Source organism: Macaca thibetana, chromosome 19, assembly GCF_024542745.1.
Source record: "Macaca thibetana thibetana isolate TM-01 chromosome 19, ASM2454274v1, whole genome shotgun sequence".
Lineage (NCBI taxonomy): Eukaryota > Metazoa > Chordata > Mammalia > Primates > Cercopithecidae > Macaca > Macaca thibetana.
This window is the reverse complement of record NC_065596.1, coordinates 41,243,116-41,256,310: the sequence shown is the minus strand read 5'-3', so window position 1 is coordinate 41,256,310 and position 13,195 is coordinate 41,243,116. Positions and strand designations below refer to the sequence as shown.

Below are 13,195 nucleotides of genomic sequence, written 5' to 3'. Positions count from 1 at the left end.
GTACATTAAAAGCCAACACTTTCCCCACTACACTATATATGTATGTAACACAGCTGCCCTTGTAACTTCCTAAACCTATAAAAATTTTTAAAAATTAAGAATTAATAAAAGGCAAATTAAGAATGCTTTTTTAAAAGGTTGAGGCATTATGCTAATAAGGTACCATGGATTTCAGAGTGCAGAGTAGAAAGATCACAAGAATTTAGTGTGGTAGATGGGAACAGAAAATGGGTGTATAAATTTTATTGAAGTTAGAGCCCTGGGTTGAGGAATGACCTGGGAGTACTGGATATTGTAGAGACAGATATCATCAGGGCAAAGAGATTAAAGATTTTTGCCTTGACGGTTTCACACTATATTGTGATAGTAACACTGTATATGTTGGGAGATAGAGCAGGAAACATCTGCTCTGGAATATGTATGCTATTAAATGTTTTATCAAACTTTTGATCAAACAAGACAGGAGAACAATTTACAATTTCATTTCTATTTCTATGTTATGAGAGAAACATTTGTTCAGATGTTTAACAGGCATGTTCATGTTACTATAAACTCTTCTGTTTCTCCATCACATTGTTGGTCATTTTTACTGATTACAAACTTCTTTATATACTTAAGAAATATATATATTTCTTTATATAGTAAGGTTAGTGTTTGTCATGTGTTGTTGTTTCAGTAACTTTTCCTAATCTTTTGGCCTTTTTGGTATTTTTTAATAAGCAGAAATCTTTTTCACATGTAAAATTTACAGTTTTTCCTATACACCACATAACATTATTTTTTCTCTTTATATTAATATTTCTGCAGATTTGGAGTCATCCGAGAATTTAAATTGTACCTCAGACAAAATCATGAGAATTACTTTGGGGTCACTGTTACTGGCTCTAGAGTTCAGGAGAACCAACAAGTAAAGTTGTGCAATTAGATGCAGTAAAATGTTGAAGAGGACCAAAATGATTCTGAGTCTCGAATCTGAGTTTGAGCCCAGCATGTCAGAAAACAGTGGTCTGGGTTCTACATGTGTTCCTTTTGTAAAACATGGATCTAATATCATAGATGTAAATGACTCCATGTAATAACATTTTTCAAATCATGATAAATCTGGCCCTGTGGATACACAGGGATGACTATTTAGAAATAATTTGTTTTTTTGTTTTTTGTTTTTTTGAGACGGAGTCTCACTCTGTTGCCCAGGCTGGAGTGCAGTGGCACAATCTCGGCTCACTGCAAGCTCCGCCTCCTGGGTTCACGCCATTTTCCTGCCTCAGTCTCCCGAGTAGCTGGGACTACAGGTGTCCACCACCATGCCTGGCTAATTTTTTTGTGTTTTTAGTAGAGACAGGGTTTCACCATGTTAGCCAGGATGGTCTCAATCTGACTTCGTGATCCGCCTGCCTCGGCCTCCCAAAGTGCTGGGATTATGGGTGTGAGCCACTGCGCCCGGCCATTTAGAAGTAATTTGAGTACTCAACTTCATTCTCTGTCTATTGTAAAATACACAATTTATTTTAGAACAGTTTTAGATTTACAGAATAATTATAAAAGTAATACAGAGAATTCCCATATACCCTATACCTAGTTTCCCCTACTACTGAAAACGTCTTATACTATATGGTACATTTGTTACAATTAATAACAAGTATTGGTACATTATTATTAGTTAAAGCTTACACTTTATTCCAAATGTTCTTAGGTTTTTAAGCTTTTCTTCCTTTTTTTGTTCCAGCATTCTAAGCAGGAGAACACATTGCATTTAGTCATCATTTCTACTTAGGTTACTCTTGGCTATGACAGTTTCTTCCTTGTTTTTTTTTGTTTTTTTCTGAGACGGAGTCTGGCTCTGTGGCCCAGGCTGGAGGGCAGTGGTGCGATCTCGGCTCACTGCAAGCTCCGCCTCCCGGGTTCCCGCCATTCTCCTGCCTCAGCCTCCCGAGGAGCTGGGACCACAGGTGCCGCCACCACGCCCGGCTAGTTTTTTTTGTAGTTTTAGTAGAGACGGGGTTTCACTGTGTTAGCCAGGATGGTCTCGATCTCCTGACCTCTTGATCCACCTGTCTCGGCCTCCCAAAGTGCTAGGATTACAGGCTTGAGCCACCGCGCCCAGCCAATTAGTTAAAGCTTACACTTTATTCCAAATGTTCTTAGGTTTTTAAGCTTTTCTTCCTTTTTTTGTTCCAGCATTCTAAGCAGGAGAACACATTGCATTTAGTCATCATTTCTACTTAGGTTACTCTTGGCTATGACAGTTTCTTCCTTGTTTTTGTTGTTGTTGTTTGTTTTTGTTTTGAGATGGAGTTTTCTTTTGTTGCTTAGGCTGGAGTACAATGGCGTGGTCTCAGCTCACTGCAATCTCTGCCTCCCAGGTTCAAGCGAATCTCCTGCCTCAGCCTCCCAAGTAGCTGGGATTACAGGTGCCAACCACCACGCCCAGCTAATTTTTGTATTTTTAGTAGAGACGGGGTTTCACCATGTTGGCCAGGCTGGTCTTCAACTCCTGACCTCAGGTGATCCACCCTCCTCAGCCCTCCAAAGTGCTGGGATTACAGGCACAAGCCAGAGCGCCTGGCTCTCTTCCTCATTTTAAATGATCTTAACTATTTTGAGGAGGCCAGTATAGCATAGAATATTCCTCCACTAAGATTTGACTGATGTTTTTCTCATGATGAGACTGAGGTTGTTTGCAGGAGGAAGATCACAGAGGTTAAGTGCCATTTTCCTCATAGATATCAAGGATTCATACTATCAGCATGATGACTTTTTGTTGGTCTTGATCACCTGAGGGAGTGTTTGTCAAGTTTCTCCAGTGTAAAGTTACTCTTTTCTCCCTTTTCCCATACAGTAGTCTTTGGAAATCACTATGCACAGCACATACTTAAGGAGCAGGGGGTTATGCTCCACTTCCCTGAGGGCAGAATATCTGCATAAATTATTTGGAATTCTGTACTGGAGATTTATCTCCTCCATTTATTTAGTTATTTATCTGATAATATAGTCATATCAGTATGAATGCATGGATATTTATTTTATACTTTGGGTTACAATCCAATACCACTTTATTTGTTGTTCAAATTTTCCAGAAACTGAGCATAGAAGTGATAACATCTAAATCACTGTGGCTATGCTGTTGTGAACGCCCTGAAGGCTACACAGACAGACAAATCAGGAGGTTATTATAAATATCTAAGTAACATATAGCCATGGTTAGGATCAGGATGTTATCAGGAAAGGTGATGAGAGGTGGGTAGAACTGCAATATAACCAGGGGGAAAGAATTTACTTTTCAATACATAATGCTGGATTAACTTGGATATCTGCAGGAGTACTGATAATTAAACTTGACCCACTAAATCTCATACTGTACACCAAACTTGTCTCAGACTTCATTCTATGTGTCTCTTCCTGTGGTTTGTTGAAATATGTATCCTTTCACTATAATAAAGTTGTAATCATAGGCCAGGCACAGTGGCTCACGCCTGTAATCCCAGGCAAGATATGAGTGGTGAAATAAAACCTCTAGGGGAAGAAAGAATGCCTTCATGAGTTTGTAGGCATGAAACACACACACACACACAAACATTTAAGACTCAAAGTTCTAACCATATATAGAAAAAGGCTGATAAACAGGAGTTAATTAAAATTAAAAACTCCAATTCATCAACCCGTACCTTTAAGAGAGTGGAAATGCATACCACAGAGCAAAAGGTATTTGCAACATACATATCAACTCAGATCCAGATCCAAAATACACAACTCACACAAAGCAATAAGGAAAAGACACGATACGCATTTAAAACGGCCAAAGTCTAACCAACCCTGCATACAAGATACCAAAAAAGCTAGTAAGCAAGCATATGAAAAGGTATTCAACATTATTAGTCATTAGGAAGTGAAAATACAACTTTCTACATACTTATATAACAGTTATATATCTCTATAGATAACTATAGCAACTAACATTAGTATAGTCCTATTAGAATGGCTATACAATACTAAGTGTGAAGAGTATATAGAGCAAATGAAACCCTTACAGATTCTTTGTGGGAGTGTAAATTTGTACAATTACTTTGGAAAACTGACATTTACTAAATATAGGCCTATCTCTGACTCAGCAATTCCATTCTGAAGTATATTGCCAATAGAAAAGAGTAAATATGTCTACATAAAGACACATATAAGAAGGTTCCCAGAGCTATAGAAACAATACAGATACCCACCAACCAAAGAATGAGTAAGTCAAAGTATATTCCTGTATAGTGATAAATTAACTTCACCCAAAGAGAGGCGTTGCCTTTGCTGTGAGTACTGGGAGGTAATCTCTAGGCCTCTGGAATGTCCTGCTCAATAGCAGTGTCTTGGTTTGGCTGGGTTCTTTTTTGGCCACCCAACAGTATAACATGTGATTTATGATGAGTGCTTTGAGACATGCTATCTCAGTTTTGACTTCTGGAGATGGCAGACAAACAGTACTAGACAAACCAGCAAGAAGGGCAGAAAGACAAAGGTCCGCTATGTGGGCAGGGCAGGGTTATCAAACCCCAAGAAAAACACTGGAAACCAAAGACTAGGGTGAGCTTCCCTGGATTGCAACACTCTATTTTATCATTCCACATTGTAGATGGAAGGAGGTATCACCATCCAGGACTGCATAGAGATAGGATGACCAGAAGATTCATCTTTGGACCCCTCTTAGACTTCATTCTATGCGTCTCTTCCTCTGGCTAGGTGTAATTTGTACCCATTCACTATAATAAAGCTGTAATCATAGGCCAGGCGCGGTGGCTCACGCCTGTAATCCCAGCACTTTGGGAGGCCGAGGCGGGCAGATCACTTGAGGTCAGGAGTTTGAGACCTGCCTGGCCAACATGGTGAAACTTCGTCTCTACTAAAAGTACAAAAATTAGCTGGGTGTGGTGGCAGGCACCTGTAATCCCAGCTACTCAGGAGGCTGAGGCTGGAGAATCGCTTGAACCCAGGAGGGGGAGGTTGCAGTGAGCCAAGATCGTGCCACTGCACTCCAGCCGGGGTGACAACAGCAAGACTCCATCTCAAAAAAAAGAAAAAAATAAAAATAAATTAATAAAGTTGTAATCATAAGTATACTATTCTCTTGCGTTCTGTGAATTATTATACTGAATTATCAAGGGTAGTCATGACAACTCCCAAATTTGTAGTCAGCTGGTCTGAAGTATGGGTAGCCCTTGGAACCTCTGAACTTGTGGCTGGTGTCTAAAATGAGCGCAGTCTTGTGGAAACTTTTCCCTCAGACTGCAGTTTCCCTAACTCAATGTAATTCCCATAAAACACTAATAAATAAAAATGAATAATCTATTATGTCTGAGAGAGCCATCCTTATTGTTGCATGAAATAATGTTGAGCAAAAGAAACCAGACACAAAAAGGGTTCAGCGTACTATTCCATTTACATGAATTGGAAAAACATGTAAGCTTATCTGTGGTTACGGAAATTAAGAGAGGGGTTATTTCTGGGCAGTGGAGTATTAACAGCAAAGCAGCACAAAGAAGCCTTCTTAGGCTGCAAATGTATGTCAGTCTGGGCAGCGCTTACATAGGTGTACAATATTACTTCATCAAGTATAACACTTAGGATTTATGCTATTTCCATCAGTATTTTATATACCTAAATAAAAATGAATTCAAGTAGAAGTGTAGAGAAGGCTACTGAATGTAATGAGTGTGGAGTTCAAGGGAAACAAACCCATTGGGGTGAAATCACCAAGGAACAAATAAGTATAAATAGTAAATGTGTCAAAGGCTGAGTCTTAGAAAACTTCAATCTTCAGGGAACAGAGAGATGAAGAGAAACAATGCATTAAATGACCATGACGAGTAGCTACATAGGAAAAAGCAACAGAATTTGAGAATTTTAGTTACTTTTCTGCTCTTTAAAAGAAAAATATATTTTAAAAGGTGATTTCATAGGAATTGAGTAAGCCTGCCTATAGATGTATAACGTGCTCCAATTAAAATACAAAAACCAATTGGGTTAAAAATAAAACACTAACTATATGGTGTTTATAAGGACATATACCTAGAACAAGCTGACACACAACAGACCTAGTGTGGCTCTACTGGCCAAAGCAGAATTTTCAATATTAGAGAAATTTGAATTCAACATCATAGTGAAAAACACAGCAATCAAACATAAAAAAAACCTCTATATTAACCGAAGACCTTAAAATAATATAGATGGGCATTTTGTGCCCACTTTTCAGAACTAAACAAAATACCAGAGGATATATAAATAATGTAATCACCAAGCTTAATATAATTAAATAGAACTTTGTGTTTTATAGAGAATATATATCATTTCACATCATATATCTATAAAACATATTAAAAACCTAACCTGTATTTGGCCACAAATAATAAATTAATGTTTTAACTTTTTAATTAAGTTTCACAGATCACACACATTATAATTTCATATGCTAAATCTTTTTCACAAGTTTTTGAAAATTTAGAAACACACACAAACATACAGACACCTACATAACTAGTGAATCAAAAAGAAATCAAGATTAAAATAAGAATTATCTAGAAGTTAATTTTTTAAAAAACTATGGGGCCGGGTGCAGTGGCTGACACCTGTAATCCCAGCACTTTGGGAGGCTAAGGTGGGCAGATCACAAGGTCAAGAGATCGAGACCATCCTGGCCAACATGGTGAAACCCCATCTCTACTAAAAAATACAAAAATTAACCGGGCATGGTGACGCACACCTGTAGTCCCAGCTACTCAGGAGGCTGAGGCAGGAAAGTTGCTTGAACCTGGGAGGTGGAGGCTGCAGTGAGCTGAGATCGCGCCACTGCACTCCAGCCTGGCGACAGAGTGAGACTCCATCTCAGAAAAGAAGAAGAAAAACTATGGGCCCCAGATATAGCAATATTCAAAGGAAATCTTGTAGCCTTAAATGCTTTCAATTTAAAAGGGACTGAAAATATATTAACTAAGCATATGTACTCAACAGAAATACACACAGATAAAAAGAAAATAGTGAAATATATTTTTGAAATAGAAAAAGCAAACAAAAATAGTCAAAAGCATGAAGAAAACCCAGATAAGATTTAAAAAAAAAAAAACAAGTAAAATGAATGGGACTCCTTCAAATCAATTTAGAAGAATAAAGTGATTTAAAAATAAAACTATGAGTAGAAATACAAATATATAGAGAGACTGAAAACTGAAAGCCAATTATGTTTGCCAATATCAACAAATTTGAAAATCTAAAGAAATCATTAAAATCATTGATGAAGTAGTTTATCAGTTCTAAAACGTACTTTTTACCCAACATTTTAGTCTCTGAAAGTGGGATTCAATATATATCTACAACAGATTAATCTGCAGGATTTTAAAAATTAGTTGTATATTTAAAGTGATGCATTTTATATGTGGCATCTTAAGAGTTCATAAGTTAGTCTGTTTTTAATCATTTCTTTTCCATATCTTTTAAAAATTAAAAAACTTAATTATCTCAAATTTAAAAATTATAAAATATACTAATGCTGATATATTTTCATCTTTTGTTCTTTCCGATGCAAAATGTGATTGAATGCCAAAATATTCACTCAGGGGACCTGACTGGGGGGTAAGGGAGTATAAAAGAGACTTTGGCCACAGGGTTTTTTTCCCCAGCCTTCCTGTAGTTTTTGCTTTATATCCCTTATATAATACCCATTTCTATGCCACTTTGAGTCAATTCTCATGATTAAAATCCTTTTACTAAAATGTTCATTTTAATTTTCAAAATAATTATTAAAAGGTTACGTGTAATAGTAATAAACAAAAGCTGAGTATCCCTTATCCAAAATGCTTGGGACCCAGAAGTGTTTTGGATTTTGGAATATTAGCATTATACTTACCAGGTAAGCATACTTAATCCAAAAGTCTGAAATTATCTTTGAGCATCATGTTGAGCTCAAAAATATTGGAATTTGGAGCATTTCAGATTTTGAATTTTCAAATTAAAGGATGCTCAACCTGTAATCTGTAAAGTCTGTACAGCAATGTCATTTTGGCATTTATGTTCATATACCTTTATTTATAAGAACTGCTACTATTTTGTTTTCAAAACAGCAGGTTGTGATTATTGATCTAGATTTTTTTATTCTAAAATTAGTTTTCCCTCCCATTTTCCTTAGGGTTTTTGTTGTAGTTATTCTTTCTCCAGCTTCTTGGGTTATATGCTTGGTTTCTTTATTTACAATTTCTTTAATATTCTAACAAATGAATGAATTTAGAGCTATACAATTTCCTCTCTGTATTACAGGTCCTCATACGTTTTGCTATGTAATCTATTCAGTGCCATTTATTTAAAAAATAATTTATTTGATTTTAATTAATTTATTCATTTATTTTTAGAGACAGGGTCTTACTCTGTTGTCCAGGCTAGAGTGCAGTGGCACAATAATAGCACACTGAGGCCTTGAATTCCTAGGCTCAACTGGTCCTCCCACCTCAGCCTCCAGTAGCTGGAGGCCACCATACCTGGCTCATTCTTTTTAAAACTTTTATTGTAGAGACAGGGGCTTGCTATGTCACCCAGGCTGGTCTCAAACACCAGGCTTCCAGCAATCCTCCTGCCTCAGCCTCGCAAAGTGCTGGGATTGCAGGCATGAGTTACTATGCCTGCCTGCATTTTATTTTTAAGCAAAGAATCATGCAGATGAGTACTGAATTAGTATTTGGATTTCAATGAAGAATATTGCCATAGTTTTTTTACTTCTACCCTGGTACAAATTTTATAGTGTATTTGTCTTCTCACATTTTGTAATCTTATTATATTTTCTGTAGGACAAATGAATTTTTTTTATTTCTATTTTTTCTGAGACAGAGCCTTGCTCTGTCACCCAGGTTGGAATTCAGTGGTGCGATCTTGTTTCACTGCAACCTCCACCTCCCAGGATCAAGCAATCCTTATGCCTCAGCCTCCCGAGTACCTGGAACTACAGGCACACGCCACCATGCCTGGCTAATTTTTGTGGGGTTTTTGTTGTTTTTTTTTTGAGACGGAGTCTTGCTCTGTCACCCAGGCTGGAGTGCAGTGGCCGGATCTCTCAGCTCACTGCAAGCTCCGCCTCCTAGGTTTAGGCCATTCTCCTGCCTCAGCCTCCTGAGTAGCTGGGACTACAGGTGCCCACCACCTCGCCCAGCTAGTTTTTTGTATGTTTTAGTAGAGACGGGGTTTCACCGTGTTAGCCAGGATGGTCTCCATCTCCTGACCTCGTGATCCACCCGTCTCGGCCTCCCAAAGTGCTGGGATTACAGGCTTGAGCCACCACGCCCGGCCAATTTTTGTATTTTTAATAGAGATGGGGTTTCACCACGTTGGCTAGGCTCCTGGCCTCAAGTGATTCACCCACCTTGGCCTCCCAAAGTGCTGAAATTACAGGCGTGAGCCACTGTGCCTGGCAGCAAATATTCTTATTCAACAAGGAATGAATGTCAGTCAAACTTTGCCTACATTCATTTAAATGAATGTCTTTCTCCATTACAGGGTCTCTGTTGTTGAGTAAGGTATGGATCATGGCTAAAAGTTTTTCTGTAAATAATAAAAATGAAGCTTGAGAAGATAATGGTGATGGGTAACATTCACTAAGCATTTCTTATGTGATAGGCACAATTATAGAATCCACACAACAATGCTCTTAGGTATTCTGATTCTACCCACATAGGTATGTTACAGATGCATATAAAAGGATCTAGAAGAATAAGTAAATTGGTTAACAATGCAAAGGAACTGAGGCCAGGAATGCTGCTCAAAGGCAAGGCCAGCTTTATCTGTAATGTAAAAATCTTTTATATGCAAAAGCAATTGACACATTATCTCTGAAATGAACAATAAATAAATAATGCAGACACACTGAAAAGGGGCCATCAAGGTAAGTGTTTGTAATGGCAAAATTTTTAATACTTGACAAAATTGGGGTTTGATAAAGACAGGTGAATACTATAAAGCCAATAAAATGGTAACAACATATTTACAGACAAAAAATACTAAGGGCTGGTTATAGTATAGCATAATCACACCTTGTTTCCAAAACAATGAGAGAGATAGTATTAAAGGATTTGCTCCAAAAGTTTGACAGTGATTATCTGTGATTGGTAAGATTACAGGTAACCATATCCTTTTTTTCTTCTTATCTACATTATGATGAGGGAAAGCTGTTTTGCAGAATGGAGAGTACAATTTTATAAAAGGAAAGTAAACAATCTTCTAAAACAAAAGGTACAGGTATTAAAGGATACTTAGAAGTAACAGTTATTCACCATAAACAGGATGAAACATAGATACATATACGCAAATTTAAAAAACAAACACTGGGCCAGGCACGGTGGCTCATGCCTGTAATTCCAGCCTCTGGGACACCGAGGCCAATGGATCATGAGGTCAAGAGATCGAGACAATCCTGGCCAACATGGTGAAACCCCGTCTCTAATGCAAATACAAAAACTTAGCCGGGAGTGGTGGTGGGCACCTGTAGCCCCAGCTACTCGGGAGGCTGAGGAAGGAGAATCACTTAAACCCAGGAGGTGGAGGTTGCAGTGAACCAAGATTGTACTCCAGCCTGGCAAAAGAGTGAGACTCTGTCTCAAAAAAAAAAAAAAAAAAAAAAAAACACTGACCTGATATCCAAACTTTATGTGAATACAAATGTAACTTACCGTCAAATAGTCGATAAAAAACAATATGAAATGGACAAGGTTATTGAATAAATGGTGTTAGGACGATAATCAAGAAAGAAGAAAAGGATAAATTTAGACTTGCAATAAATAACTTTTAGATGAATCAGTAATTCTGTATAATACAAAAAAAAAGATCATTGAAAAAATATAGTAGGGTTAACCCAGAAATGAGTTTTCCAATGTTTAAAATAGAGGCAAAATACAATAAATGATTTTTTTTTCATTTTTAATATTCACAAGTAAGAATTTTCCAAAGTAATGAAGGAATGAATATAGATAAGGATCTTCAAATATTTATTTTATTTGGGGTGATTTTTTTCCTGTATAAATTTTCTTAGACTGACTAACCTGTGAAGCATAAGTAAGGCATCTGTACCTCAGTTCTATTTGTAGAGATTTTCACCACTATGAATTTTCTTATGTCATATATTTAGAGTCCTTCCTTCAGCACATAATTTCAATTCATAGTCTCCAATTCACAGAGTTTCTTACCATTATGACTTTTCTTATGTTGCTGAAACTCTGAACCCCTCCCATAAGCCTTCCCACAGTTCTTACATTCATAAGGTTTCTCACCTGTATGAATTCTCTGATGCTGAGTAAGGCTTGAGCCACTACAAAAAGCTTTCCCACACTCCCCACATTCATAGGGTTTCTCACCAGTGTGTATTCTCTGGTGCCGATTAAGAGCTGAACCACTACTAAAGGACTTTCTACATTCTTTACATTCATAGGGTCTTTCACCAGTATGGATTAACTGGTGTTGGATAAGTTTTGAGCCACTACCAAAGGCCTTCCCACATTCCTTACATTCATAGGGTTTCTCACCAGTATGAATTCTGTAATGTTGAGTAAGGTCTGAACCACTACTAAAGGTCTTCCCACATTCCTTACATTCATAAGGTTTCTCACCAGTATGCATTCTTTGATGCTGAATAAGTTTTGAACCACTTCTAAAGGCTTTCTCACACTCTTTACACTCATAGGGTTTCTCACCAGTGTGAATTCTCTGATGTTGAGTGAGATCTGAGCCACTATTAAAAGCCTTCCCACATTCCTTACATACATAAGGTTTCTCGCCAGTATGAATTCTCTGATGTCGTGTAAGGGCTGATCCAAAACTAAAGGCCTTCCCACATTCATTACATATGTATGGTTTCTCACCGGTATGAATTCTCTGATGCCGAGTAAGGGCTGAACCACTGCTAAAGGCCATTCCACATGCTTTGCACTCATAAGGTTTCTCACCAGTATGAATCCGCCGATGTTGAGTAAGGTTTGAACCACTGCCAAAGGCTTTACCACAATCTATACATTCATAAGGTTTCTCACCTGTGTGAATTCTGTGATGCCGAGTAAGGGCTGATTCAAAACTAAAGGACTTCCCACATTCCTTACACTCATAAGGCTTTTCACCACTGTGAATGATCTGATGTCGAATAAGGCCTGACCCAAAACTAAAGGCTTTCCCACATTCCTTACATTCATAGGGTTTCTCACCAGTATGAATTCTCTGATGGTGAGTAAGGTTTGAGCCACTACCAAAGGCCTTCCCACATTCTTTACATTCAAAAGGCTTCTCACCAGTGTGAATTCTTTGATGGTAAGCAAGGTTTGCACCACTACCAAAGGCCTTGCCACATTCTTTGCATTCATAAGGTTTCTCACCAGTATGAATTCGCTGATGTCGAATAAGGACCGATACAAAACTAAAATCCTTCCCACATTCCTTACATTCAAGGAGTTTCTCATCAGTATGAATTCTCTGATGCTGGATACTGAAAGTGGGCATGTCTTCAGGAGTAAATATCATTTCACTGAAATGTCCTTCCTGAGATCCCTGTTTTCTCTCAAACTGGCTTTTACATTCCCAATCACCTCTGAAACTTGAACACTCAATGCTGTGTTTTGTAAGGTTTTCCATTATCTCCCATCAGGATGATTCTATTCCATAAATATCCTTTTTCAGAAATAATTTCTTGGTCTCAACTTTGATTCACAGTCTGAAAGAAAATATAAAAGCAAACATTCACTTTTTTGTGTTCTGGGAGAGATTAAACGTTTATAATAGATACGAAAGACAACTACAGTTTAATTTTCATAAAAAAATGAGTTGCTTATACAGTTCTCACATATGACTGGGGCAATTTGACAAACAGATTAGGGAAGCAGAGAAAATGAGTAAAAGTCAGACTAGAAAGTGAAGGAAGTATTCAGGAAACAGATTATTTTTAAACAGTAGTTTAAAGTTCCCTATAGACTTTGAAAGCTTGGTAATTATACAGATGTCTTGGCCCTGTCTTAATTTCCTAAGAGATGAATCTAGTGTTATAAACATTTACAAATGAGAGTAATTCTCATATTCATTTATCAGGGTTATTTGGAGTACCACATTTTTCCTGGGGTGGAAAATCTGGGATGATTCAGTAATAAACATAATTTTCAGATAAACTAATGGAGACAGAAAATAAAGATAATCCACAAAAAGCAGT

The 13,195-nt window shown here is 37.5% G+C and overlaps 2 protein-coding genes across 6 annotated transcripts in view; both read right to left on the bottom strand.

Annotated features, from left to right (window-relative positions):
• ZNF568 (zinc finger protein 568) overlaps nt 1-12,664 on the bottom strand; it is a 72,869-nt gene extending 60,205 nt beyond the window's left edge. Inside the window, exon 1 of the mRNA XM_050768997.1 lies at nt 12,582-12,664. The gene's annotated coding sequence lies outside the window, so the exon portion shown is untranslated. The remainder of the gene's footprint in view (nt 1-12,581) is intronic.
• The window catches only part of ZNF345 (zinc finger protein 345), a 48,019-nt gene continuing 45,709 nt past the window's right edge, over nt 10,886-13,195 (bottom strand). For 3 of the 5 annotated variants that reach the window (XM_050769104.1, XM_050769105.1, XM_050769103.1), the window contains exon 3: nt 10,926-12,706. In XM_050769104.1, the coding sequence (XP_050625061.1) occupies nt 11,161-12,627 (1,467 nt within the window). In that variant the 5' untranslated portion in view covers nt 12,628-12,706 and the 3' untranslated portion in view covers nt 10,926-11,160. Of the gene's footprint in view, nt 12,707-13,195 lie in introns of all 5 variants that reach the window. The other 2 variants (XM_050769107.1, XM_050769106.1) reach the window with 1 other exon arrangement.